General features: G+C 44.3%; 1 protein-coding gene across 5 annotated transcripts in view; it reads left to right on the top strand.

Moving 5' to 3' along the window:
- TNFRSF11A (TNF receptor superfamily member 11a) overlaps window positions 1–24,320 on the top strand; it is a 29,874-nt gene continuing 5,554 nt past the window's right edge. The window contains exons 1-9 of one of the 5 annotated variants that reach the window (XM_026115706.2): window positions 1–246; window positions 13,865–13,946; window positions 14,415–14,540; window positions 15,103–15,246; window positions 16,282–16,375; window positions 16,740–16,852; window positions 17,700–17,807; window positions 19,619–19,671; window positions 21,337–22,177. In XM_026115706.2, the coding sequence (XP_025971491.2) occupies window positions 187–246; window positions 13,865–13,946; window positions 14,415–14,540; window positions 15,103–15,246; window positions 16,282–16,375; window positions 16,740–16,852; window positions 17,700–17,807; window positions 19,619–19,671; window positions 21,337–22,177 (1,621 nt within the window). In that variant the 5' untranslated portion in view covers window positions 1–186. The remainder of the gene's footprint in view (window positions 247–13,864; window positions 13,947–14,414; window positions 14,541–15,102; window positions 15,247–16,281; window positions 16,376–16,739; window positions 16,853–17,699; window positions 17,808–19,618; window positions 19,672–21,336; window positions 22,178–24,320) is intronic. The other 4 variants (XM_026115707.2, XM_026115708.2, XM_064506903.1 and 1 more) reach the window with 4 other exon arrangements.

Here is a 24,320-nt window from a genome sequence, read left to right on the forward strand (position 1 = left end):
TTTTTTTTTATTCTTCTCTCTTCTCCCCTCGTGTAGCTGAGAGGAAGGAAAGGGAGAAAGAGAAGTAACGATCTCAAATGTGCCTCACTCTGCTGCTGGGGCTTGGGGACTTGGTTGGAAGGATCTAGTTTCTGTTCGGTGGCAGGAAAAGGGGCAACGAGAGGAGGCAGAGACGGACACCCCGACATGCCCGTCTCGGCAGGCTGCTGGCTTGTTCTCCTTTGCCTTGCTGCCACGGGCAAACAGGTAAGACTGGGTTGCCAGCTCTGAGCTGGAGGCGGGGGGACGAGGATATCAAATCTCAAGCGCAGAGGTTCGTTTCTTCTCTCAGAGAAGGCGTTGAGGTAGGAGGCTGCGGCATCTCATGCCGCGGCGACTGACAGCACAGGGTCAGCAGCACAGCTTCTCCTGCCTTTTTTCTTGGCTTGACTCTCTGGTTGTTTTCTTTGCGACTCGCCCTGTCTCGCAAGCTTCTCTCGCTTCTTTAAAATCAAAACACCCCAAACCCAAAGCTCTAAACGAAGCCAGAAGATCTGCAGTGAAAACAGCCTGCTCCTGCCCAGGACAGGGTGTGAGAAACCAGAAAATATTTGCAGTGAGGTTGTTGAGGGATATAATTTGCATGTAGTGTAAGAATAAGGCAGACTCCACCCTACCAAACAGATTTATTCAAGGGAGCACGAGCATGCTCGTCTTTAGTTACAGCTGTGCAGAGCTGCACCGCGCAGGCACGGGAGGAGCGCATGTGGTCGTTGCAGCCCAACGTGAACTTTTCCATGTCTCCCAGAGGTACGCTGCCCCCATCACTCTCCGAGCACCTCATAATCCTGAACGTAGCCAACCTCTCAGCAGCCCCTGGAGGTCCGACAGCGTTGTTATCCCAGCTTCATAGACTTGAGGCCCAGCCAGATTACGTGACTTGCTCAGAGGTTCACGTGCTGTCCATGGCAGAGCCGGGAACTGATCCCAAATCCCAGGTGAGCTGCCAAGTCCCTGGGCAGCCTTTCCTTTTTAAAGGAGAAGCTCAAAGTGGGATTTGGCTCTGCAGTTGTTTGCAAACAGAGCATGCTGCTGTTTTCACAGCTTTGCAAACCACTGGCTGGCTAATGCTCAGTGTGTTTTACGGCTGTGGGTGTTGCTGGGCTTACTATGCTTTCATGAAGACCATCTTCCACAGCCTGCTAGAGCTGCACCCTGTGAATGGCGCACATCAGGAGATACCTTGCAGTGGCTTAAATCTGCAGAATCTCCCTTCACTTTTTCTGATTATACCAGTTAAATAATTCCTCTCCCACCAAGTTCTAGACTGGCAGGCGGTTCTCAAATCCCATGCCACAGCTCTCCATTAAGCAATGTTTGGTAGCCTCACTACCATTTGTGTTTCTCTCATTTGAAATTCTAGTTTCTCTGTGTCTCATTATTCTTGACTGGTTGTGAGTGTTGTTTTCATGCTCGCTTCAAGGTGGTGCTGTGATAGAGCTGCCTGGGCCATGGCTGGGTTCCCTGAGAGCAAGGTGCAGCTTTGAGGGAAAAAGATTAAAAAAAAAAAAAGTCTCTGCTATCTACAGCTTACAATTTAATGTCTGACCACATAACTCTGAGAGCCTTTCCTCTGGATCTCTGTTCCTAAATGTGCTGCCTAAAACCACACAGGCCCTTTTTTCCCTCCAAAACATGTGTTTCTGTCCACCCTCACTCCTTAGGTTTCTCTTAAATTGCCAGTTTCCAGGTGTCTTCCATATGTATATGAATGAGCTTGTGTTTTTCAAAACTGACTCTTACATCAGCTTTCTGATGGTTTGTCTCATCCCTCGGTATCCTCTGCATATATTTTTTTCCTGCCTTGGTGATGGATGCAGTATGATGAGCAGACTTCAGTGTTCTTCACACTTTTGCTCCAGGTCACTAACCATGACATTTGCTCTCTTCTGGAGCCATCTGGCTTTGGAGCAGTTGCTCCCTTTGGAATCTCCTCATTGCCTGGAATCTATTCAACTCTTGATCAAACCTTGGAAATTCAGATTTCTACGCTATAGCTCCTAATATGTTGCAGATGCCCTGATTTGGTAGCCAGTAGGTACTCCTCATTATTTCTTGTCTCCCAATGAACAGCTTTTCAGAGGACGCAGAACAAGAAACTTGTATTTATTTGAGGTTGATGTGTAAAGTCTTTCCACTGCATTCAACATGTGCTTAATTCAGAGTCTGTTAGCGGTTACATAGGATGCAGTTTTCCATGGCCAATGTTTTGGACAAGAAACAACACAAACTAATAAGGGACCTCCAGAAAGCAGTAGTGTAAGTTTGCATAGGAAAAGCCATACTGTGCCAAAGAGCCAGGTAACCTAATATTCTGTCTGCAACAGTAAGCAGGACCTGGAAGTCAAGAATGTAAAAGCAAGGCAGGCCTAGAGAGATACTGCACCCAGCCAACCTTTGAGGCTTCCCTAATGTTGTCCTGTGCTTAACTGATTTGAACAATGACTTTTATAATCCCATTGGAGTGGTGTTTTCTGACAGAACAAATAGTGACAATAATAAGTGTGGTAGCGCTGAAGCTTGTCCAATGCACTTGTGTTAGTTTAGAGCTAGTAATACAGTGGGGAAGTGGTAGGACCATAATGTTTTCAATGCATTTCTAGGGAGAAATGAAAAAACTTGCAAATGTGAATTTAATGAATTCTCATAGTACTGCTGAAAATAAACATTGTCGTCGTCATCATTTTTACCAAAAAGGAAACAGGAACAGAGAATTTGTGACTTGCTCTAGGTCACACACCGAATGTGCAGCAGAAGTGCAGGGAGCAGAACTCAGCCCTCCTGTCCCCTTGTCTTGTGCTTTGGCCACAAGATGATCTTTCCAAGTGATTTGTCTCATCCAGCTGTCAGAGCACAGTGTATTTTGCTTTCTGACATGATCAGCTCAGCTTCTTTGTGTAGAATAGCTATCCACATCCCTTTATTTGCTTAGCACTTGCAAAGAGCATAATTGCTCGTATCAGATGGGAGTTAATAGCCTGTGAGAATAGGCGTTTGTATAAATGTAATATAACGAATTACCTGGTTTAACCTCAAAGCCTCTTCTCTTGTGTGGCAATGGGCTGGATTCTTCTACTACTCCGTCATATTTGCTTTATGGGAAAAGTTTGCCCACTGCAAGCATCCAGAATTCTTCATAATTTAGAGCAGCTTTAAAATGCCCTTGGTCAAAGTGTAGCTTATCTTTTAACTTCCTAAAACACACAGTTTATGATAAGAGGAAAAAATGAGTAAAAAATTGTCCATAATGTGTTAGATCATAGGTTCTCCTGGTCCAATATTCTGGCTGTGACCAGGGCCATAAGAAATCACTCAGTAGAGCAAAACTCCTACAATATCTAATCTAAAGCCCTGGATTTATTTTGGCATTAACAGCACAGGTTTAGAAGCTATTATAATTCAGTTAGTTCACTTGTCAAAATGCCCTTGTAGGAAAGGTTCCTGGGAGGGAAACTGGTAAGTTTTTCATTGCTTTGCAGTTTCCCCCTGGATCATGTGAAAAATCAGGAATAACATTTTCAGCACCTCAAATAAAAAGGAATAATGCATTGCATATAAAACTAAACCCATTCACAATTTAAGAAATCTCTGCTGTTTCTCTTCTCAAGGTAAGCATCATCCTCCTGATATAATTTCTTCTTCCCACAAAATGGGATCAAAACAAACCTTCACCAGATTTCACAAGTCAGTAAAATTCAAAGCTTATCAGCATGCTATCTAGAGTGTGCTAACTTTTATGTTTAAGGCACAGGGCTTTCTTTCTTGCCAAAAGAAAACAAAATACAGTCAAGCACAGACATTAAACGTGGCCATAAGAATCACAGAACAATTGCGATTGGAAGGGACTTCTGGAGATCTTCTAGTCCAACCCTGCTGCTCAAGTGGGGTCACCTAGCGCATGCTTCTATTGTCTGTTACTGTCATCCCAAGCACCTCAAGCTCAGAGAAGTGGAAGGTAATTTGGCTGCTCTGCAAGAACTAGTGTAGATAGTAAAAAGCACACATGCATAACTAAAGGGTAGAAAATCCACAGAAACATCACAGTGATGCTGTCTTGCACTTATACCTTAACACTATTTAGAGGAATCATATCTGAGTTACATTCTTCTACTTATCTATCCCTTAGGAGTTCAAATGTGGAAGGCTCTACTATACTAGATACATGTACAGACACAGAACAAAAAAGTAGCCCCTGTTGCAAGCCTGTCCTCCTCTTCCGCCCTACCACCTTCATCTCTGTATGGCTGGGTCTCCAGGTGGTGTTTGCAGTGAGCAAAACCGGAATAGTTCCTGCCACCATGGGCTTGTGGCACAGCAACTGACTGCTGAATCCCTTTGTGCTCTGCACTCCACTTTGCAAGGGGACGCGTTACAGTTTTGCAGTGCATACACCACTGGCCATTTGGAGGGGATGAAGTGGGGGGGGATGCTTGCTTAGCTTGCTGGAGGCAGTGGGGAGAAGAGGGAAACAGAGAGATGGTTGGTTCATCATGCCCTCAGCTGCAACTGTGCTTCGTGCACCCGCTGCCCTCTTCCTTTCGCTTCTTGCACCCGCTGCCCTCTTCCTTTCGATGGAAACTCAACTTGCCAGGCAGTGCTGGGTTCTGCAGGCAGCTGCTCGCCGTCTTTTTTAAGCGTTGGCTGGTGTTGGTTGCACAGAGAGACAGCTGCTCCAAGAAAGGTTGGTTATTACCAATGGAAAGCACAAAGGCAAATATTTGTTTGTAATAAATGCAATATAAAAATTAAGTGCTGTTTAACCAGGTTGCACTATGGACTCAGGTAGGCCTCAGTCTGTATAACACAATAACCTGCCTACAGGAACTTGCCTCTTTTTATGACTTACTCCTCTTTAAAAATGGTCCGAAGTTCAAGCAGTAGAAGAAAGACTGTTGGACTCCTATGGGATAGAGTGGAGATGGCTGAAAATTGCAGGGTGGGCTGTAGTGGGGGAAGACCCCTGCTCTGCAGGCTGCGGTGGCACACGGGGCAGCCTCCTTGCTGTGTCTGCCACATGGCAGGATTTGGTGTGATGTTTCAACACCAGAGAACTGCAAGTTTCCTGATTTCTTCTTGTTTGTGTGTCCCCGTGCTGTGGAATCTCAGTTGTCACCTGGTGTCTCTATCGGCAACAGGAGCTGTGCGGAGGGCTTAGCACCTCATCAGAGAGGCAAGGCTGACTTGCACCAGGTGCTCCATGACATACTGATTTTTGTGCCATACCTGTGCAACTACCTCTGTTGTTTTTGGCAGTCCTTCCCTTGGTTACCTTTCTGTTTGTCTTTTCAGGGTGTGAGTTCTCTAGGCTGAGGGCTTGGCTTTCTTTGGTGTTTGTACAGCGCTTAGGATGTCGTGGCTGCAAACAAAGCTGAAGAGTCATTAATCATCACAGGACAGAGCCCCATCCATTTCCCATCAAAGTCACAGGGAGGTCTGCCAGTTTGGGCCCAGGAAGGGAGCAGATACCTTCCACCTTGGCTGACTGCCATTGCTCAGGCTAGAGTTTTCACCCCTCCTCACTTTCATTCTTCGGGTCCCCTTGTGCCCATGACCCACTCGGTGTCCCCGTGCTGAAGGCATGTTCCTACCAGCACAAGGCTGAAGGCATCAGTGATGCCTCCTCGCCTCTTTCCCATGATCTCCCCATTTCTCCCGCTTGCCTTCCTCCAGCCAAGGAGCTCACACAGACTGGCACAGAGAAGGCCTGAAAAAGCACTTGAGTTCGCTCACTGCATGAAAGCAGCCGCAGGTCTCTGACTTCATCTGAGAAACAAAACCAGAGGCAGGGCTGGACAAGGGGCGACACCGCACAGAATGGGCACCTCCTAGGATGGCACATGAGCAAAACCGCGCGCACTCCCCAGAAGAGCCAGCCCCTGCTCCTGAGGGACAGCCGACGGAGCGGCTGGGGCTGTAGCTGCAGCAGAGGAGGGCAGTGGGCAGGCGGGAGGCCAAAACCCTCCGATGGTGCTCCTCGGCAGCAGGACAGACAGCCCAGGCCTCTGGGTGCTGAACCCACAGCTGGGCTCTCGCTCCCTTTGCCCGGCAAGGGGGAGCAGCCTGGCCCCGGCCCCTCTCCTGGGGCCTCACTGCCCTCCCTGCTGGGACCCTGCAGAGATGGCCTAAAAGAGACTAGGAAAGGCTGTCTTTGGTAAAAGAGTCAGGCTGGCCAGTTTAATCCACCCTGCAAGAACCGATTAACTAAGGAGAAAAAAAAAAATGAGGTCATTCACCCTCACCACTTTGTGGCTACTCCATAAAGAAAAAAATATATATAGGATCTATTCAAGAAGGACAAAGAACAACATTTGTGACTGTAGATCGGTGCAGAATATATTTAGCCAGTGGTCAAAACAGAGAGAAAAGAAGAAAAAATCTTGCATGGAAAAAAAAATACTGTAGAGTCTTGTCAGGCAACCCATTAATCTGCAATACAGATTGGGAAAAATGTGCTACTGGGTTCATATGAAGTCCTGAAAAGTGCTTATGCAGCACAGAGCAGAATCTATTTTGAGCGTATTCTTTTGCCACAGTAAATAGTTTAGCCTCACGAGCATCATGTTCTTCCGTAACTTTTCACTGGTCAGTAACTAGAGCAATCAGATGATTCCTTGGATCTGCTCTGAGGAAAGCAACAACAAAAATCTCACATGTAACAGCACATGTAGTAAAACAGGTTTATTAAGGAAATGAGCCAAAGGTGGTCAGAGTCAGGGAGGAATCTTTCCACTGACTTCCCTGGCCCAGGGTGCCAGCAGAGCTACTTCTTTGCAGTGATGCCCTCAGAATAAACTAATCAATTTTCAGCCCAGTCCTGAGTCCTTAAGTGAAGGCAGCAATTTGGTCGTGGTGGAAAAGCTGCAGATCCAGTCATGCAACTCATGTCAATGCAGCACAATCTGCTGGTGTTGCACCCATCCGCTGCATACAGCCCAAGAAAAGGCTGCTGCCCTGTAACTACTTCTGCCAGCAGAATTTGAGTATTTGTTCCACGTGGGATCCTAAAAGCTAATTCAGGAGAAGAAAAGCAGAACAGTAGCAGGCTGTGAAAGCAGGCTTCCTCTCTTCTGCAGAAACATTCTCATTCTTTCCGTCAGCTCAACTAGGATTGCAGTCTCACATCAGACCGTAAGAGATTAATACATCATGCTGCACTCTGGCAGCATGCTGGGGGTGAAAAGATGCATAAACATACAGGGTTTTAAAGCATAGGATGTCCCCATTGTGCCCTTCTCATCGGACACCCAGAAATAGCACAGTCCGAGAGATCTCTCAGGGTTATTTTTGCAGCAAGACTCAACTTCAGTTGATGACATGGAAAAATAATCTGTTGAACTAAAATGCCGGAGGGGAGTGCTCCCTGTAAGTGACTGTTTCTTTAGTGTCTCTTTTACTATTATTTTAATTAAGCCTGAGTGAGCTGAGGGTGATGTTACTTAGTCTGCTAGGTGCATTAGTTAAGGCACAGCGTGGTGCGAATGCTGAGCTTCCCTTCTGAGTCGTGCTGTTGCACCTGTTTAATCTAGAAGGGATTTGCCTTTGCAGGCGTTCTTGCTGCAGCACAAGTATTAGCTTTAGTAGCGTCACTACAATGCAGTTTTTATTTCTGCTTGTTATGGACTGTTGTCTTGCCGTCAACCTTTTTTTGTTAAATATTTTGGTTTGGATTGTTTTTTGGGGTTTCATACTCTCTGATTCATCTTGAAAATATTCTGCCTAGTAACTATTAGTCTTTGAATTGCTGTGGCAATGAGGACACACAAGTTAAAGATTAGGTTTTGCACCAAAATACAGGCCAAGCAGGCAATTCATGCTCCTGTGCAAGTGGAGCAGCATCAGGGCATGGCAGAGGGGGCTGTGCAGAGAGCTCAGACGCTGTCTGTGACTGTGGTGCAACATCCACGTTGCTTTGCTTAGTCCTGTCCCTCTTTGTGCCTTTGGTATTTGTTTGGCTTGTTCAGACAGAGTGTAAAACTTTCAGGTTGTGCCCCATAACTTCTTACTGTCTTCCCTAGTACAAGCTGTGAATAATATTTAGACACTACAAGCAGCTCAGTCAATGAAAACATTAGATGTATCCCCCTAGTTGTTGCATGAGGATGACTTTTCCACCGAGTGACGAATGCCATGCATGCAATGGTGAGTTTTCAGTGCCCCAAAGAAAGCTGGCTGATTCACAGGTTCAGTCAGTAACTATTTCAGCCCTGGGATCTATCACCTCTGTCATCTCCCATCTGATATACCTAAGGTTCCTGTCTGCCTTACCCCCATCACTCCTTGGCTGTGAGTGGTCAGTGCGGCACTTCTCCTTCACGTAGCCTGCCTGCTAGAAATAGCTCTGGTGGCTTTGAGATTGATTAATGGTCCTTCCCGTTGGTGAAGGACCTCGGGTGATCTCTTGTAAGTGGGTTTGCTTTTTGCTACACACTAAAACAGAGGGACAATTGGAATAGTCAGGATGGGGCTTTTACCACCATTTGTCCATTTCCTGGTTACAAATTACGGATTTCTCTTAATTTCTTTATTAACTGTTTTATCCTTTATGTTCTTTGTGGACTCTTTAGGTATTCAGGGCTAGTGTAGAGTTTCAAGGACCTATTTTTAACAGTGAAATAATATTTAGCTTTTAGCCTTTGCCATTTCCCGGCTATATTTTACCACGTGATGGTGGTTCTGTGATGTGGGTTTACTGGTCACTGGAAAGTTGACATCACCAAAAAGCATTTCATTCACAATCTAAGATTTTTGTGGTGAGTTACAGACCTGCAAGTGAATAACTGGAATTGCGCAGCTGTGGCATGTGTGCCGCTTTGATTTATTTCTTATCAACAGTAAGGGCTCTCTGTGAAGGAACTGTTGCATTTAATGTCCATGTGATTATGCATGTATCTTTTTCACATAAAACTCCTCTTCCCCTTTATAAACTCACAGTCACTCTGGTAAAAATTGTCAGTCGTCCATTATGTGTGTTACTATCATATGCCTTAATACAGTGCCTAGGAGTGCCAGCCATGGAGCAATGCCCAACTAGACCCAGATTCTGTTTTTGTTCTTGAATAATTTTTAGGCAAGTCTCTGAAACTGGCAATGAATGGAGAAAATCTTGTTTTGCTCAACAGCACTGCTGAACCAAATTAGGTAGGTAGGTAGGTAGGTAGGTAGATAGCTGAAAGGCTGTAGGCACGCAGTTCGCACACGTGAGAGGAGAGGGACCAGCTCGTATCTGAATGAGAAAAAGGAGCAAATGACTGCAGAGGCAGTCCTAGCTGAATACGGGGGTGCTGCAGTTGAAGGGGCTACTTCAGATCGGATCAGAAATTGTTGGTCAAAGCTCAGTCCTCTTGATGAAGGCAAATAAAGCCCAAAGAGCTGTAGAAATACTGTAGTTCTACAGCAGGCAAGGCTAAGGCCCTCAAAAGCAAGCTGTTTGAATAGACTCAAGCTCCAGCATTTAAAGAACAAGTGGTGTGCAAGGCAGACATAAGAGAGTTCACTCTCCCATGGGTACTTTAGGTCTGCAGTACTAAATGGAGAAAAAATGTGATATGCTTAGCGAAATGATGAAAGATGACTTGAACATTCTCCAGAAACAAATACAGTGAGCAAGAAGGTGTCATCTTAAAATAGTTACCCCTTGGCGTGTCCCATTGCATCTCAATTTTTGCAAAACTAGGTTTATCGTTAATGAGCAGTCCCCACTGAGGCTTCAGGTTCTTGTTCAGAAATGACATGGGAAAAAAAAACGTGGAAACCCCCGAGCTTGTTCTTCCAGATTTTTTCTTTTAAAGGAAAGAGGCCTGTGCAACTTTATCTTCTCTGAAATGTCTGTCTGAATATTCATTTGAGCGAGAAAGTAATTTTAGCATCCATGACACACAGCTTCTGCCACCATCAGATTGCTCAATGGCACTAAGAATAAATATTTCCTTAAGCCTGAGGACAGGAATCTGAATTCTGCTAGTTCCCCCTTCAGAAACACCTGTGTGTGTTTTTTAAAGGTCTGAGTAACACAGTTGGGCTTTGTAGCTGTGACTCATTGAAGTTCTGTGATCCTACAAGCACGCTCTTGCTTAGCGTCCCTTTCACCAAATTACAAAAAAAAAAAAAAGAAGAAGCTGAAAAGACTATCTGTAGTTTGACACCAAAATACAGTCCTCCTGCAAACCTCACTGTGAGCATGCCTGTTTCTTCAAAGAAGTCCATGGGACTACTCATGTGTAGTACTCATGCGTACTCATGAAGGTCAGCAGGTACTGGTGTGCTTTACCAAACCAAGCTCCCGGCAATCCATGGAGCCTAGAGCAAGTTCGTCTTTGGTGCCTGCGTTCTTCCTCTGTTGGATATACCTGCTCGGAGATAATACATAATGAAGCAGGAAAATTTTTTTTTTTTGAAGTGGTGCGATTTTGTGTGCTTTGCACACTCTAAGTGGCAACTTAAATTTATGTGGTATACCTGGACCTTTTTAAAGCATCCATCTGCACCTGCTTGTGGAATTTGATGAAAAGCTTTACCAGTAATGAGACCTTTGAAGCAATGACCAGGCTGGGATTTTTTACATTTTATTTCTTCAGATGGGGCTAACACCTTTGCTTTCGCTGGGCACCCAAAGTGCGACATGCGACCCCTTCTCTCGCCACACAGCAGCTCAGTGATATCAGAGTTACTCCGACCTACGCGCCAGCCTTCGATGAGGGGAAGGATGTTCCAGAGGTTAAAGTGCTAACTTGAGGCTTTGGAGACGTGGTTCTGTTTCCTGCTTTGCCACTGATTTCCTGTCACCTTCGTAAAGTTAGTCAGTCTCGGAGCGCGAGTTCCTCATCTGTAAAATGACTCGCACTTCCCTATCTCAGAGGGACACTGTGGAGAGGAATACATTAGTGATGGTGAAGCATCAAGTCATCGTGCTGTTGCAAGTGCAAGTACTGTATATGGGGCTCCTACCCTCTGAAAAAACCCTCATGTATAGGCTGATGATACAGTCCTCTGGCAGATGGTTAAATAGGGAGCCCCTTGACTTCCATGGCGCTGTGTTAACAGAAGGGCCCAGGCTCATTGGATCGGGTCCCACCAGAAGGAAATATGAACTTTCTTTTATTTTCCTTCCTGTCCTCTCTCCCCACCAGCTCTCAGGCTCCGCAGATCTAAACAGTCCATTCCAGGCCCAAATCCCTCACCTTTGCGAGGAGGCTGGGCTTAGGTGGGGTAGCAACTGGACACCAACAATCTTGTCTTTATTTCATCAAATATAAATCAAAGAAGGGAATAGCGCACCTTTGTAAACATATCAGCTTGTTTCAAAAGGGGAAGGACACGGTGGCAGAAGAGAATACTTATTGACACAGAGTGTAGATTTATGCAGCCGCAGCTGTGAATATACCGTAACAATAACCCTCTTTATGCTATAAAGCAGAGAGCTATGAGATGATTTGTAAAAGGCACCTGAGCGATTAGCCTGCTCTCCCAGCCTCAGCGTGAGGGGATTGCTTGTTCTGTTCAGGCTGAATTTTAATTCTCAGAAATTATTCCAGACTCTTTAGCTGAATGCTTTCTGGCAGATTTGCATATCCTTCCTTAAAAAGGACGACTTTGCCCTTGTGTGACACTTCAGTAATTTTTAAGTCTTTTTTTTTCTAAAGAGGAACTTTAAAACTGGGGCAAATAAGGAAGAAAAGAACATTCTGTTATAAAAGCAAGTGACCTGCCCTGCCATTTGTCTCGTTAGCTCTGTCGCGATTGCAAGTGGCTGCGAATGAGGAATCAGTCTCTCAAGGCCTTCTCTCCCGCAGCGTAGTCTCAATCTCCATCTGCAATCTCTGGCAGCATAGTGTTTCAGCTTGCAGCACCTGAAATGCAGGGTCAGAAAAGGAGCTCCCTGGGTTTGCAGAAGTGGTTTAGGAGCTTCCCATGGGGCAGTGAGCAGTGTCAGTGCTCAGCCACCCGGCTGGCCTGCCTCTCTGTTTCCCAATGGCCTCCCGCCTTGCCAGCCCTCATCCTTATCCTGAACAGCAATGCCTGAATCCTGAACGCGCAGGGCGAGGAACAAGGCTTCTGCTAAGAATAAGCCCGAGGGAAAACTTTCATAAGTATGTACACGTTTGTTTGCATTGTGGTAGGAATCCTAGTCCAATTCCAGGTGCCCTTTGTGTGAGGTGCTGTGCAAACACAAACAGCAATTTTTGTTCCAAAAACCTTATAATCTAATCGCAAGAAAGATACTGCTAATAAATACACAGAGAGAGACCAGGGAACACTGAGACAAAAGAAGTATTCTTACAAGACTGGACTCTTAATTTGCCCTGGGATTGCCGTCATGATAAAATGTGGCTATAAGGTGCTTATAACCTGCAAACATAACCAAAAAAAGAAAGATGTTTGACCTTAGGCACTTTATTTCAGGCACAGCTAGTGCAGCTTTGACGCACTGCATTTATGCACCAAATAATGACTCAAACTCCAAGCCAAAAGGAGGTGTTTTAAAGAAATATTCCAACCTCTTTGGTCATTTTTAAATTATAAGACCCTCTCCAGCAGTAGAAAGGACAAGATGCTTAGGGGAAGAGAACTTAATGAGATTGCTATTGATGAAACTAGACAATGAGGAAAGAGGAGAGGTAAAGGGGATTGGAAACCAATATCAATTTTACCCTTGCTCGCACAGCGCTATTAGATAGTGAAAGCTCCTTCTAACTAGCAGCAGAACTTTTAATGCATCTTTTTCAAAATCAAAAGCCAGTGTCCTGTAAATGATATTTTTAACAACTGTACCCCATTACAATGAAGCGTTCCTTGCTTAGGGCCAGGTTTTGAATCATCCTATGTATCCCAAGCGGGATGGTCAACAACTGGACATAAGGTGCTGAGTTTGCCCGGAGGACTGCTGCCCAGAGACTCCTGGGCAGCCAGAGCAGAGGCAGTGGGGGGCTAGGAGCAACACTTGGCTGGCTGGGATGACCCAGCACAACCCGTGCCCTGAAGCCCGGGCGAGCGCCCTGTGCCACGGGCAGGACCGCTGCAGGCAGCGGAGATCAGTGAGGGTTGCAAAGGCTGATAAGAGCTAGATATAACACCATAACACCCTTTGCAGGTGTCCTCTCGTGTAACAGTTTTGGCTGCTTTGTTGAGGGAGGGGTTCGTTTTTGTTTTGTTCTATTTTTTAAGAAATAAAAAGGTATTGGCTTAATTTGTATCACTTCAGTGGCTGGCTGCCTCAGTTCAATGAGATGAATGTTGCAGGACACAATAGGAGCCATAAAAAGCCATAAAATCGAAGTCCAATATTTTCTGGGGCTAGATAGTAGTGTTGTGTATCCCAGGGGGAAGCTGGAAACTTCTTCTTTTTTGAGGATATAAATCGCTCACTTGTAACTTTACTAGTTTGCTGAATGTTATACGTTAAAACTGTCAGTGGCCCAGGTCTTGGTCTGAGGTCATATCTGTGGAAAAGACTATGGAAGTGTCTCTATGCCTTTTTTTTTTTTTTTTTTTTTACAATTGTTTTGAAGTCAAAGGTTTCAAATAATACAGTATTGTGAGAGGGGTTATATGGCAGGCCAAAAGTTCATGATAAATTACAAGATTGTGTTATTTATTTATCACTTGGCTATATTACAAGTCCCTGTGTGTACAGCATCAAGTACATATTATTAATTTGCCTACAAGGAGCCTTTGAAGTCATAAACATTGAGTAATGTTTTACTGCTTAGCTATCCAAAATGCTGTAATGAAGAAGAGTTTTCCTCCTTTCTATCACAGTTGTGGGTAGGTAGGTCTGAAGCTCAAGGTATTTTGGTTCTCATGTCCTTCCTGTCCTTCTCCTCCCCAGTTGTCACTACAGATCACTCCACCATGTGAAAGTGAGCAACACTATGAATACTCTGGACGGTGCTGCACAAAGTGTGAGCCAGGTATGTGAGCGCAGGGCTATATGCGCTTGCTAATTGAAAAGCTCCTTAGAAGCAGTGCTAATGGTCAGCAAGGCAGTTTGCCCTTGTGATTCCATAAGTCTATTTGCACATACTGTTACAGGTGCATAGTTTCAGGCCTCTGAGTACCTTTTAGTGCAGGAGTGGTCCTAGTGACCTCAACAAAAGCCGTTACAGCTATTTTGTTGGGATAGCACTTAATCACTGTTGGAGACAGAAAGTAGCTTAATTCTCATGCACATAAACAAGACAGTTTCTATGCTACAAGTTTCATGGATATTTCTATACCACCTTAGCTTAGGGCCAGACCAAGGAACTGAAAGGGTGGCACAAAGAAATGATCCTCCCCCAGTAGTATACAGTGTTAGCTTGGCCTATATTTTGCCTAAGCTCCTCCGACAGCTGATGTGCAACTTGCAAACAACCTACTTTTCCTCCTTATCTTCACAGGAAAGTATATGTCTGCTAAATGCACCGGTACTTCTGATAGCATGTGCCAGCCGTGTGGCCCAAATGAGTATATGGATGTCTGGAATGAAGAAGACAAATGCTTACTACATAAAATATGTGATCAAGGTGAGCTGTTTATACCGAGGAACCTTTTAACCTGAATTAGTGAAGTGTGAAGACGGGCAAGTGGACCTGGACATGATGCTTTGTTTAAGTACATGATAATGGAGGTTGGGCTAACAGAAGAACCTAAAAGACAGTGAGGTCCCCAGACACCAGGGAGTTTCAGTTCTTCTGTGCTCTGTTGAACACTGCAACTATAGTCTCCATGCTGCTCAGCTGATTATCTTCACTTGGGCCATTGCTCCCTGTGAGTTGGATCTTAAAGGTTTGTTCTTTTGCCCAGCATATTGTGCACTCACATCCCCTAACATGGTTGCCTCAAACTTGCAAAAGCTCTTTTTATTTTCTACAGGAGCTGCAAGGAAAAGTATTGCTCAGGAGTTCAATCATTGAGGTGCCCCGTGCTAATCAAGGGTCTCCCATGCTTCTTGAAAGACAACATTTCCTCTAACAAGAATGGTTCTGCATCTGGCATTCAAGCAAAGCAAATAGGTGGAGCAGGAGGTTCATAAATTTGAGGCTTAGTGTCAGAGAGGTTTCTACTCCCAGCTGCTTTCTCTTCTAGGGAAAGCTCTGAAAGAAGTGAATCCAGGAAACAGCACATTCCAGCGGCAGTGTGCTTGTACGACGGGTTACCACTGGAACGATGACTGTGATTGCTGTCAGCGAAACACCGTATGTGCTCCAGGATTCGGAGTCAAGCATCCTGGTAAGATTCAGAGAGGGGCCAGTACAAAGTGAAATGTCCAGGTCAGGCCTGCAGGATGAAGTCAGCGTCATGCGGGTTCTGACATTGAAGAGAGGATACCTTAGACTCTCCATCTACTATGAACAGAAGATGAGTGTCTGACTATCATTGCTACTGCATATAATTCCTCTGGACTATTTGCATTTTGAAGACCATAGCCAAAAGGACTGCAGTGCATTCCTAATGTTTGCTGAGGTACTTGACTCAGCAATCACTTGAACATGCATTTCTCCAGTACTCAGAAAAGTGGTCCACTGGGGGTCGTTGCTGAGATCTTTGAAATCAGTTTCTGCTGAATGAGTATTCTTTGCCACAGTCTGTAACACCATAAGTGTGTTAAAAATGATGGACACCTTTCACATGGTGCAAATATTCTTTATTTTATATGACATGTAATGGAAGGATTTATTACAGACATTTAATTTAGTTCTGGGTTTGACTGCAAGCAAAATGGAGGTGTTTTGTGGGTGGAAAATAGAGATGGTCAAATTCAGAGTTGTAATGAACACTGGGAAGATAAAGTGAGCTGTTCCAAGTACAAGAAACACCAAAAAAGCAGCACATAATGGAGTGATGGGGAATGAAATGGGCCTGAAGCCCAGTGTTTTTTTCACCAAGCTGGCAAATCCTGGTACAGCACTTTGTGTGCTTCATGCAATTGACAATACCAGTTAGTTTCACTGTTGGTGGAACTGCATCAACACAAGGCAGTTAATGAAAGTGGAAGGATATAATAGCTGCACATTATTTTACAATAACTGAAAATGGCTTCTAGTCATTTCCCATTTTGATCATGTAGAGAAAAGTGCTAGTCTTACCTGAACTTTTTTTCCTGCTTACCGGTAACTGTCATTGCTACTCTAATACAATTTAAGATCCAGGGAAGCTTTTGGAAGGGGAGAGGGAGTGGAAGGATGGGGGAGCATAATCACCTCCAGTTTGAAATGAACTCACAAAAGCTCAACTGTGATTTTTTCCTTCCTTTACTACACGCAGTGCAACAAGACAAGGATACAATGTGTACACCATGTCCCACAGGCTACTTCGCAAAGGTTGCTTCATCCACTGAGAAGTGTAAATCCTGGACCAAGTAAGTCCCTGTATCTTGTAGAAGGACCATGACAGCCACAAGGCAATGAGAAGCTTGATCAAAAGCATTTTTCAGTGGGGTGTTTCAGTCTGTCTGCAGAGGGCACAGAGCATCTCAGTTTGTGGCACAGCAATAAGGGCATTTTCAGATTGGAGCTTGAATCTTGCTGTGGGGTGGTGAAGCAAGAGAGAGCAATAACAGAACTGCTGATCTATCCAGATGAAAATAATAACAGTATCTGAACTTTTTAAAGATGGAGAGGCACAGGGGTAATTTATAATGGAAAGTATTACCCTGCATAAATGTAGGAGCCATGACAGACCCTCTTGTTTGAGTATCTAGTTTCTGTGTCTTTCTTTTTTAGCTGTACAGCTCTGGGAATGGCAGAAATAGTCCCTGGGACTGACAAGTCAGATGCAGTTTGTGCAGAATGGAAGATGCCTGAACAACCAGAAGATGGTATATGTCCTACTACAGGTTATTCATTACAAAGTACCTATGTGTTTACTATGTTTTTTGTCTAGTTTAACTCCATTCCCCATGTGGATGACTCTAGGGGAAGCAGCTGTAGACCAAGACAAAGCTCTTCAGAAAATTCAACCTTTAAAGATGACTGTAAGCCCAGCTGCTCTAGAGCCCATGTCCAGTATACTAAGTAGTGCTTTATACACCTCACTGACACTGCATGGTGAGCAGCATTACTGTATTACCCATGATCTCCATCACATTTACAGCTCTTTCATTTTTCAGCCTGCTAATTTCCATGCACACATTATCTATATAAAGGCTACCAGCTTCTTTTATAGCAATAGACACAGTCTCAGCTGAATGTAGGTTCCTTATTGCCCATTGCCTTTTTCTCTCTCCAGTATGGATATGCTACCGGGGAGACTGCTCGCCTAGCACACAGCAATCCTTCACAATCTGAGATGAAAGACAAATTTTGCTGGCTGAAGTTTATAATCCCCATGAGCTGCATATCCCCCTTCTCCTGAGGCAGAGCAAGCACAGCCCGTGCTGGGGGGACAGATTGCAAGGGGACTTTCAGAGGAGCCTGACTGGCTCACACCTCTCTAAGACACTATCTAAGACTGTTTTTTACTGAGGTGGCTCTGCAACAAGGTGCCTTCGGTCAGGCTACTGATCACAGAACTCTACCAGTGCTAAAGCTGTTGTCCATATTATAGATGTCTAAAATCACATAGGAAGAAAAAAAAAACTCCATGGAAAAAAATATGGAAAAGCAGGTAAAATAAGCAAGGACTGTAACGCTGCTGAGTATAAGCCGCTTGCTGACAGTACTATCTTTTTTTACACCCTACAGGAACAAACAGGATCTTGTATGTGTTGATTGTCATCTTATTTTTTGTGGCACTAATTGGCATTGTCATCTTCATTGTATACTACAAGAATAAGGGAAAAAAGCTCACAGGTACATTATAGCTAATTGTATTTGTGAATGTGACAGCTGCATGGCTCTGTGGGTGCTCTGATTTCACGGGTAACTGCCGAGTTAAGAAACTCAGGCGCCGTTTTGGAAGTTCTGTGCGATCTGTACGTCTGTCCATATGGATGTGTTTTAACTAGTGCAAAGACATGCTTCCCATTCCTTTCCTCTAGGGCAGGGAACATATTGCACTTATGCATAATGCATATTGTCCTGGTATCCTCCTCCAGCCAGCACAGCAAGGTGACTGCCTGTGGGGCGCCCGCAGCCGCAGTGTGGATGAGGGAGGGCCAGTGCAGGGGCCATGGCAGGTCTTTCACCACCTCCTAGATCCTTTGCCCCGCTTCCCCTCTTCCCCTGAAATCTGCATCTGGATTGGTTAAAATATAGATTTCAAGACAAAAGCCTGACGTGTATTTGCAAACCTGATGAAGGCAATGTTCTCAGCTGAAGGCCAACGCTCTGATGAGGTATTGCAGAAATACTAGATGAAATGGAAGGAACAGTAAAAACAGAAAAATCAAAAAATACTAGGAAGGACATACTAGATATCACTAAGGTATTGAATATATTATGAATATGAGGGAAATACACAAGTTACTCCACTCTGTTTTAAGCCCTGGGTCTTCACAGTCAAGGACATACTCTTATTGTTCTCTTTATTTTTTATTTTCTCCCTCTAAACATGGAAAGCTTCTCCTAATGTATGTTTTGCCTCATCACCTTTCCCAAGCCCTAGGAATTTATGAAATGTTTTGGGAGCTGTGGAAGGGAAGACAGCAACCCTCTCTTGTAAAGTATGTTTTAGCCTGTGTTTTAGAAATAGGCTGCCTCTGCCACACTAAACATCGGTTGTGCTAAATGTGGAATTCCTGGGATGGGCTGGAGGAAATGGTGACTCTTCTTGCAAACCAAATACTTAAGATGCAGAGCAGGTTTCAGGGGAATGCTCTTTATTTGACATTTCTATTGCCCTGCTGCTCTGCACTGACAGTCTTTCATCACCTTTGAGTGGTGAATGCTGCTAACTAGAGCCCCAGGGACCTGCAGGCTCAGGAAGAAGTCCTGCCTGCTTGGGAGCTGATGGTAAATGTGCAGACTTAACATCAGAGGAACAGACTCATTACTGGGAACTGGCAGTGGCTAAGTAGCTGATCTATCTGCAGACATATGAAACCAGCACAAGATTAAAAGGTAAATGGGACCCGAGCCCTTCAAAATCTCCTGAAAGTGAAGATATAAAGCAAGAAGAATGTTTCTGTTAAGTAGCAGTCTTTGCCATAAAGCATTGTTGGACTTGAAGCTTTTCCTCTCTGATTAAGTGAATTTCCCAATTAAGCACATCCTGATTAAGTGGAATATGTTGTATTTGAGCCTGCCATCCCGTGGTTTCGGTGGCTTATCCTCTTCCCTCCAGGCTCCTTGCTGCTGTCTGAGAATGGTCTTTGGGCCATTCATGTGACTCCTCTTGAAATAGACTGTAACTGGGTCGGGATCAGGCCAGTCATAGCTTGGTGACATATGACCAGGAAAGAAACCCCATTTGATGTGGAACACAGTTTAACTGTGATCTATTTTGGGAGCTTGGAAACATTTGTTCCACAAGAATATATCCCTATTCCAGTTACAGTGAATCCTCGGCTAGACAGCCGCTGGGACCTTTGAACAGTCAGTAAACACAGCCTTGATGGTTTACGTTTAATATAGTATTATGGGTTGTGAATAACTATGTGTTTAGGTCTGTGGCTAGCTTTAGTGCCTGCTATACATTACAGCTACTGTTGTTTTCCCTACAGCAGATCTACAGAACTGGGCTAACGAAGTGTGCAGCCAAATAAAAGGAACAAAGGTAAAGTCCAGGGCATTAAAATTTTCTGTTTTCTGTTTTGTTATATTCCTGGCACTCCCCTGGCAGTAGCCTCCACTTTAACATTTGGCTGGAAAACAGGTTTTCTGTTTCTCAAAAAACCCTCATAACTTTGGCTTTTTTAGTCTGGTTCTGTGTGAATGTGAAATGCCCAATAGCTTCTCTAGCTTCTGAACCACCTCTCTCATTTCGGCCAGTTTTAACAGTCTCTGTGATGATTAAATATTTATAAGAGTAGAAAGTTTAACATGAGCCCCCTGGTTACTGAACATCTGAGACTCTACCTAGGAGAGAGCCATTATAAATCCTAAGAGCTGGAAAAGCTTCAGTTGGAGTTTTCACCTTTTTACATACCAGAGAAACCTGGATTTGGGGCAAAGCCAAGAACACCAGACATGCAAGGCATCAAGCACAGAATCATCAGTTAAAGAGAAAATCCCTGAGACCCATTAATTCCAGTGCCTGCAGAAATCCTTGCCGTCCATTCAGGCATGATGGAAAGTAAGACCTTCCAAACGGTTTTGCTCCAGAACAGCCCCAGATCCTATGGCTGAAACACTCAGATGGAGAAGATAGAGAAATACGTTCAAGCTCTTGTGCACTGCCTGATTCCCACCAGGGACACAGACTGTGGTGCCCTAGGTCCCTGAGGCATGCTTTCACCCCCAGGCCAATCCAGGAGCTCTGTCTAGTTTAGTGGTTGCAACACTCAAATCCCATTACTACAAAGGAAACTTCTTGGGAAGGCAGTTCCTCATTTGTCTCGTAAGTGTTCATGCAACCTCCTGCACTGGCAGCAGCTCAGACTGCCAGGATGGAGGAGTGAGAACCAGTAGCAGTTAGTGGCTGGCAGCATTTACATGCTCTTCTCCATCCTGGAAGAACTGAACAGATGCTAAAAATGAAATGTAGGTAGCAATTCCCGGCTACCCGTCATTACAGCCTGACTTGCAGGTACTGAAGGGAATTCTTGAACTGCTGCCTCCAGTATTTTCCAACACTTTTTGTGGCGCTGCAACCAAAATTATAGCCTTACTTTGAAAAGTACTGACAAAGTGACATCATGGACTTTTGTATTTATTGTCCTAACTTACTCCAGGTTAAAGCAACCTTGTCTGTGTGTGAGGGTTTTTTTTCTAGCTAGTCCTGGGCCACCTGAAACAATCCAGTTTTTCTTCTACATATAGCATTACCAATAATAAAGTTTCTGCTCTCAATAAGGCCTTCACAGGTCTACAGCCCTTCAAACACAGATAATTCAGGGTGTTTACAAACCTACAACAAATTAGACCTTAGTGTCATTCTATTGATGGTTTGTAAGGAAGAGCAGAATGCAGTGACTCTTATAGATTCATTGACTCTTAAGGACCTTTTTAAGAACTAACAATAGCCTCCTCTCAAAATTAAATGTTGCTGTCTCCCAGACCACCAGATTTTTATCCAAATACCCACTGAGCACAGCACCACTGGTCACAGTTTTGCAACAGGATAGAATTACACTTCAAGACTCAAATACAGCTGGTGCTGCTCAAACTCAGCAGCTCCACATCGAGGAAGAATTACGATCTGCCTATTTCCTCTTTGTTTAGAAAATAACTTTCTGCTGGTTTATTTACTAAATATGTTTTTCTTTTGGACTTCATTTAGGAGCCCCCCAGAGATGTGTTTGTTACCACAAGTATAACAAACACTGCTGCTCCCCAGATTTCTGAAGGAATGTGCCTCCTGGGTCCTGCTGGTTATTCTCCCCCTGGAAACACGTGTTGCACCAGCAGTCACCCTCTGTGCATGAACAGCAGCCCAGAGACAGCTCCGTATGAGGCGGCAGGGAACATCCAAGAGTTTTCTGTGGTATCTGAGACTGATGATGACCATTTCCCACCAGTTCCCATGGAAGATGAATACATGGATAAAGATCTCAATAGCGCTGATTATTTATCTTTACTGAGTCGGCCTGAGAGCAAAACTGTGTCATCATTTTCAGAACCAGTGGAGATAGGGGAGAACGATAGCTTAAATCAGTGCTTTTCAGGGATTGGGAGCACAGAGGACATATCAATTGCTCAAGGCTCTGACCCTTCCTCCAAAATGGGTGGCACACATGCTGCTATAGACAAATATCTTCAGAAATCTTGCCAGCATGCCCACAGCTGCCCACAGGAAATGGACAACAAAGACACAGATCATTTTCCAGCGAACCATGACTTGGAGAAGATCTGTGTGAGGTGTGGTGTCTCATATAGGGAATCTCCCAGAAAGTGGAGCAAACCCTACTGTGCAGCAGTTGACAGTGCCTCCGCCTCCCCAGAAATTGGACCTTATGCACAGTGCACTTGTGGCTTGCATTTTCTCTCTGCTGGTCAGAGTACTCTAGCAAGTGATCATGGTATGGAAGATGCGTCTTGTGATGGTACTGACACAAAGTACCAACATACAAGCAGCACTTCAGGAACAAACAGCAGTACTTCAGACCTTCCACCAGCATCTGGTAAGCCCAGCAGGCTTGACCTATGCACAGTCATATAGGATTATTCTCTGTGCCACCTCAGTATTACTCAGAGGGTCTGATTTAGGAGAAGGAGGGAAGAATAAAATGATGCCTTGAAACTTATTTGAAAGATGAGGATGAAATAGCAAGACCATTTGTTTTGCAGTGAATTCTGCAAATAGTATGAGCACTATGAGGGATCATCATCCTGTGATGATCTAACCAGCAAGGCAAAATCCATCTTCTGGCTGCCACTGCAGAGGCAATTGTTACTGAAATGTTTTCATGATAGCAGTTTGTGCATATTAAAAAGAAGTTAGGAGGAGAGGATGGTGGCATAAAGACTGAGTTGAGAAGGGGTGCTCAGCTTTCAGATGGGCATTCTTCCATTAGACAGTCTGCACATGCTTTTTTGTCCTCATCAGCAGGTTTAAGTCCAGTTAGAATCATATGGTGGTCAGTGATGCTCCAGTTGGTGCTCCAACCGAGCAGCCATGGTTGGGCTAAGAGATTATGCCCAATTATCTGCTTTTAGCACTTGCTCTTTGTTTTAATTTATTAATATATAAGCATTCACCTAGAAATAATTTCATACAGACATTGCTTCTCCACACACAAGTGCTCTGTCCCCTTAACAGCTCCGAAGCACAGTTATTCGGTAAATATACTTAAATAGTCAAAAGAAATCAGGAAAAGAAATCACTGAAGCAAAACTAGCAGAAGGGAAGTTATGAGCACTTTCTGAATGAAACCTTCCTCCCGCAAACTTTTCTTCAGTATAAAAGTCCGCAATCTGCTTCTCATGTGTTGTCAGTCATTTTAGATTATAATCTCTTAAAGAGAGATACTCTGTTTTTATTTATGTCTGTGCAGTGACAAGCATAACGGGACCTGAGTTTTGTGTGGGACATCTAAATATTACTGTAATACATACAGCAGTCATAAGCAGTTGCCCTTCTTTAAAACTGTATTGTGCCTTAAAGTTTCTCACGGAGTTGTTCTTGTCAATCTGCCAAAGCCCAGAAGTGACACGGGCCTTTCCCATCTAAACAAACGTGTCAAGCAGAAATCTGAAAGTGCTGTAGTATTAATCTTTCTAAGAGCTGATACTCTTTCTATTGCTTCAGTTTCCTGAAATCTTGAAACAGATTTACTGCCTGAGAAATAAAAATTCAACAGTAGTAAAAAGAACACAAGATTTTTTATGGAAGATGACTTTGAGGTACAACTGAAAGTCGAGTCGTATCTGGCACTGGATAAGTACTGCTTTTCTCTTCAAATTCAGCAAGAAGAGGAAGAGAAAATATGTAGGAACGGTAGGGAAGACAAGAAGGTTTGGGTTTAAGTGACATGCTGGAAAGGGCCTTCTTAGATATGCTGCATAATTCTTCATATATGATTTTAATTGCATCTGTACCTTTAGGTACGTACATGCTATAGTGCCATCTGGTGAAATCTGAGCAGATGCACAGTGTTTCCAGTTTCCTATAAGCTAAGTATGACTGCCAGGAGGTACTGTGAGAGCAGTAAATGGTATGAGAGTGTCCGTTTAGTTACTCTGTAGTAAACATGGCTTGTTGGCAGGGTGTTTTATTCTGCCAGCAGAATTGCTCTGCTCTGCTGGCGACATCTGGTTGGGCGTGAACTGGGACGGGGCTTAGTGAGCAGTTTCTCACCAAATCGTGCCCTGGCCCTTGCTGAGGCCACACGCGGAGCTGCAACAGCATCTGTCGTTTTGCTGTACCTTGCGCAGTGCCCAGAAGGAATAAGCATGCACACAAAATAACTTTTTATAAAGCTTCTCAAAGCCACTGGCCTTTGTACACGGTTGTGCTGAGACACAACTGTACAAAACAGGGAGGATGGAAAAATGGGAGGAGAAGCACTAGGTAATTCCATGACATTTTTTTTTAATTCCTTAACACCCAAAATGACAACAGAAATTGCAGACTCTGCCACTATTATGACACGATCCTACAATATCAAGGTAACCCTCTGGACAGGCACCACTTATGGGGTTATCCACAGAGATGGATCTAAGCCTTCAAACAGTCTTTCGAATCCCTCCAAGCTTGGAAGTAGTCTGAACACGAAGATCTGGTTCGTGACCACCTCGAGCCCTGAGTAGAACTCCAACATTAAG

The sequence above is a fragment of the Dromaius novaehollandiae genome, chromosome 2, assembly GCF_036370855.1.
Source record: "Dromaius novaehollandiae isolate bDroNov1 chromosome 2, bDroNov1.hap1, whole genome shotgun sequence".
Classification (NCBI taxonomy): domain Eukaryota; kingdom Metazoa; phylum Chordata; class Aves; order Casuariiformes; family Dromaiidae; genus Dromaius; species Dromaius novaehollandiae.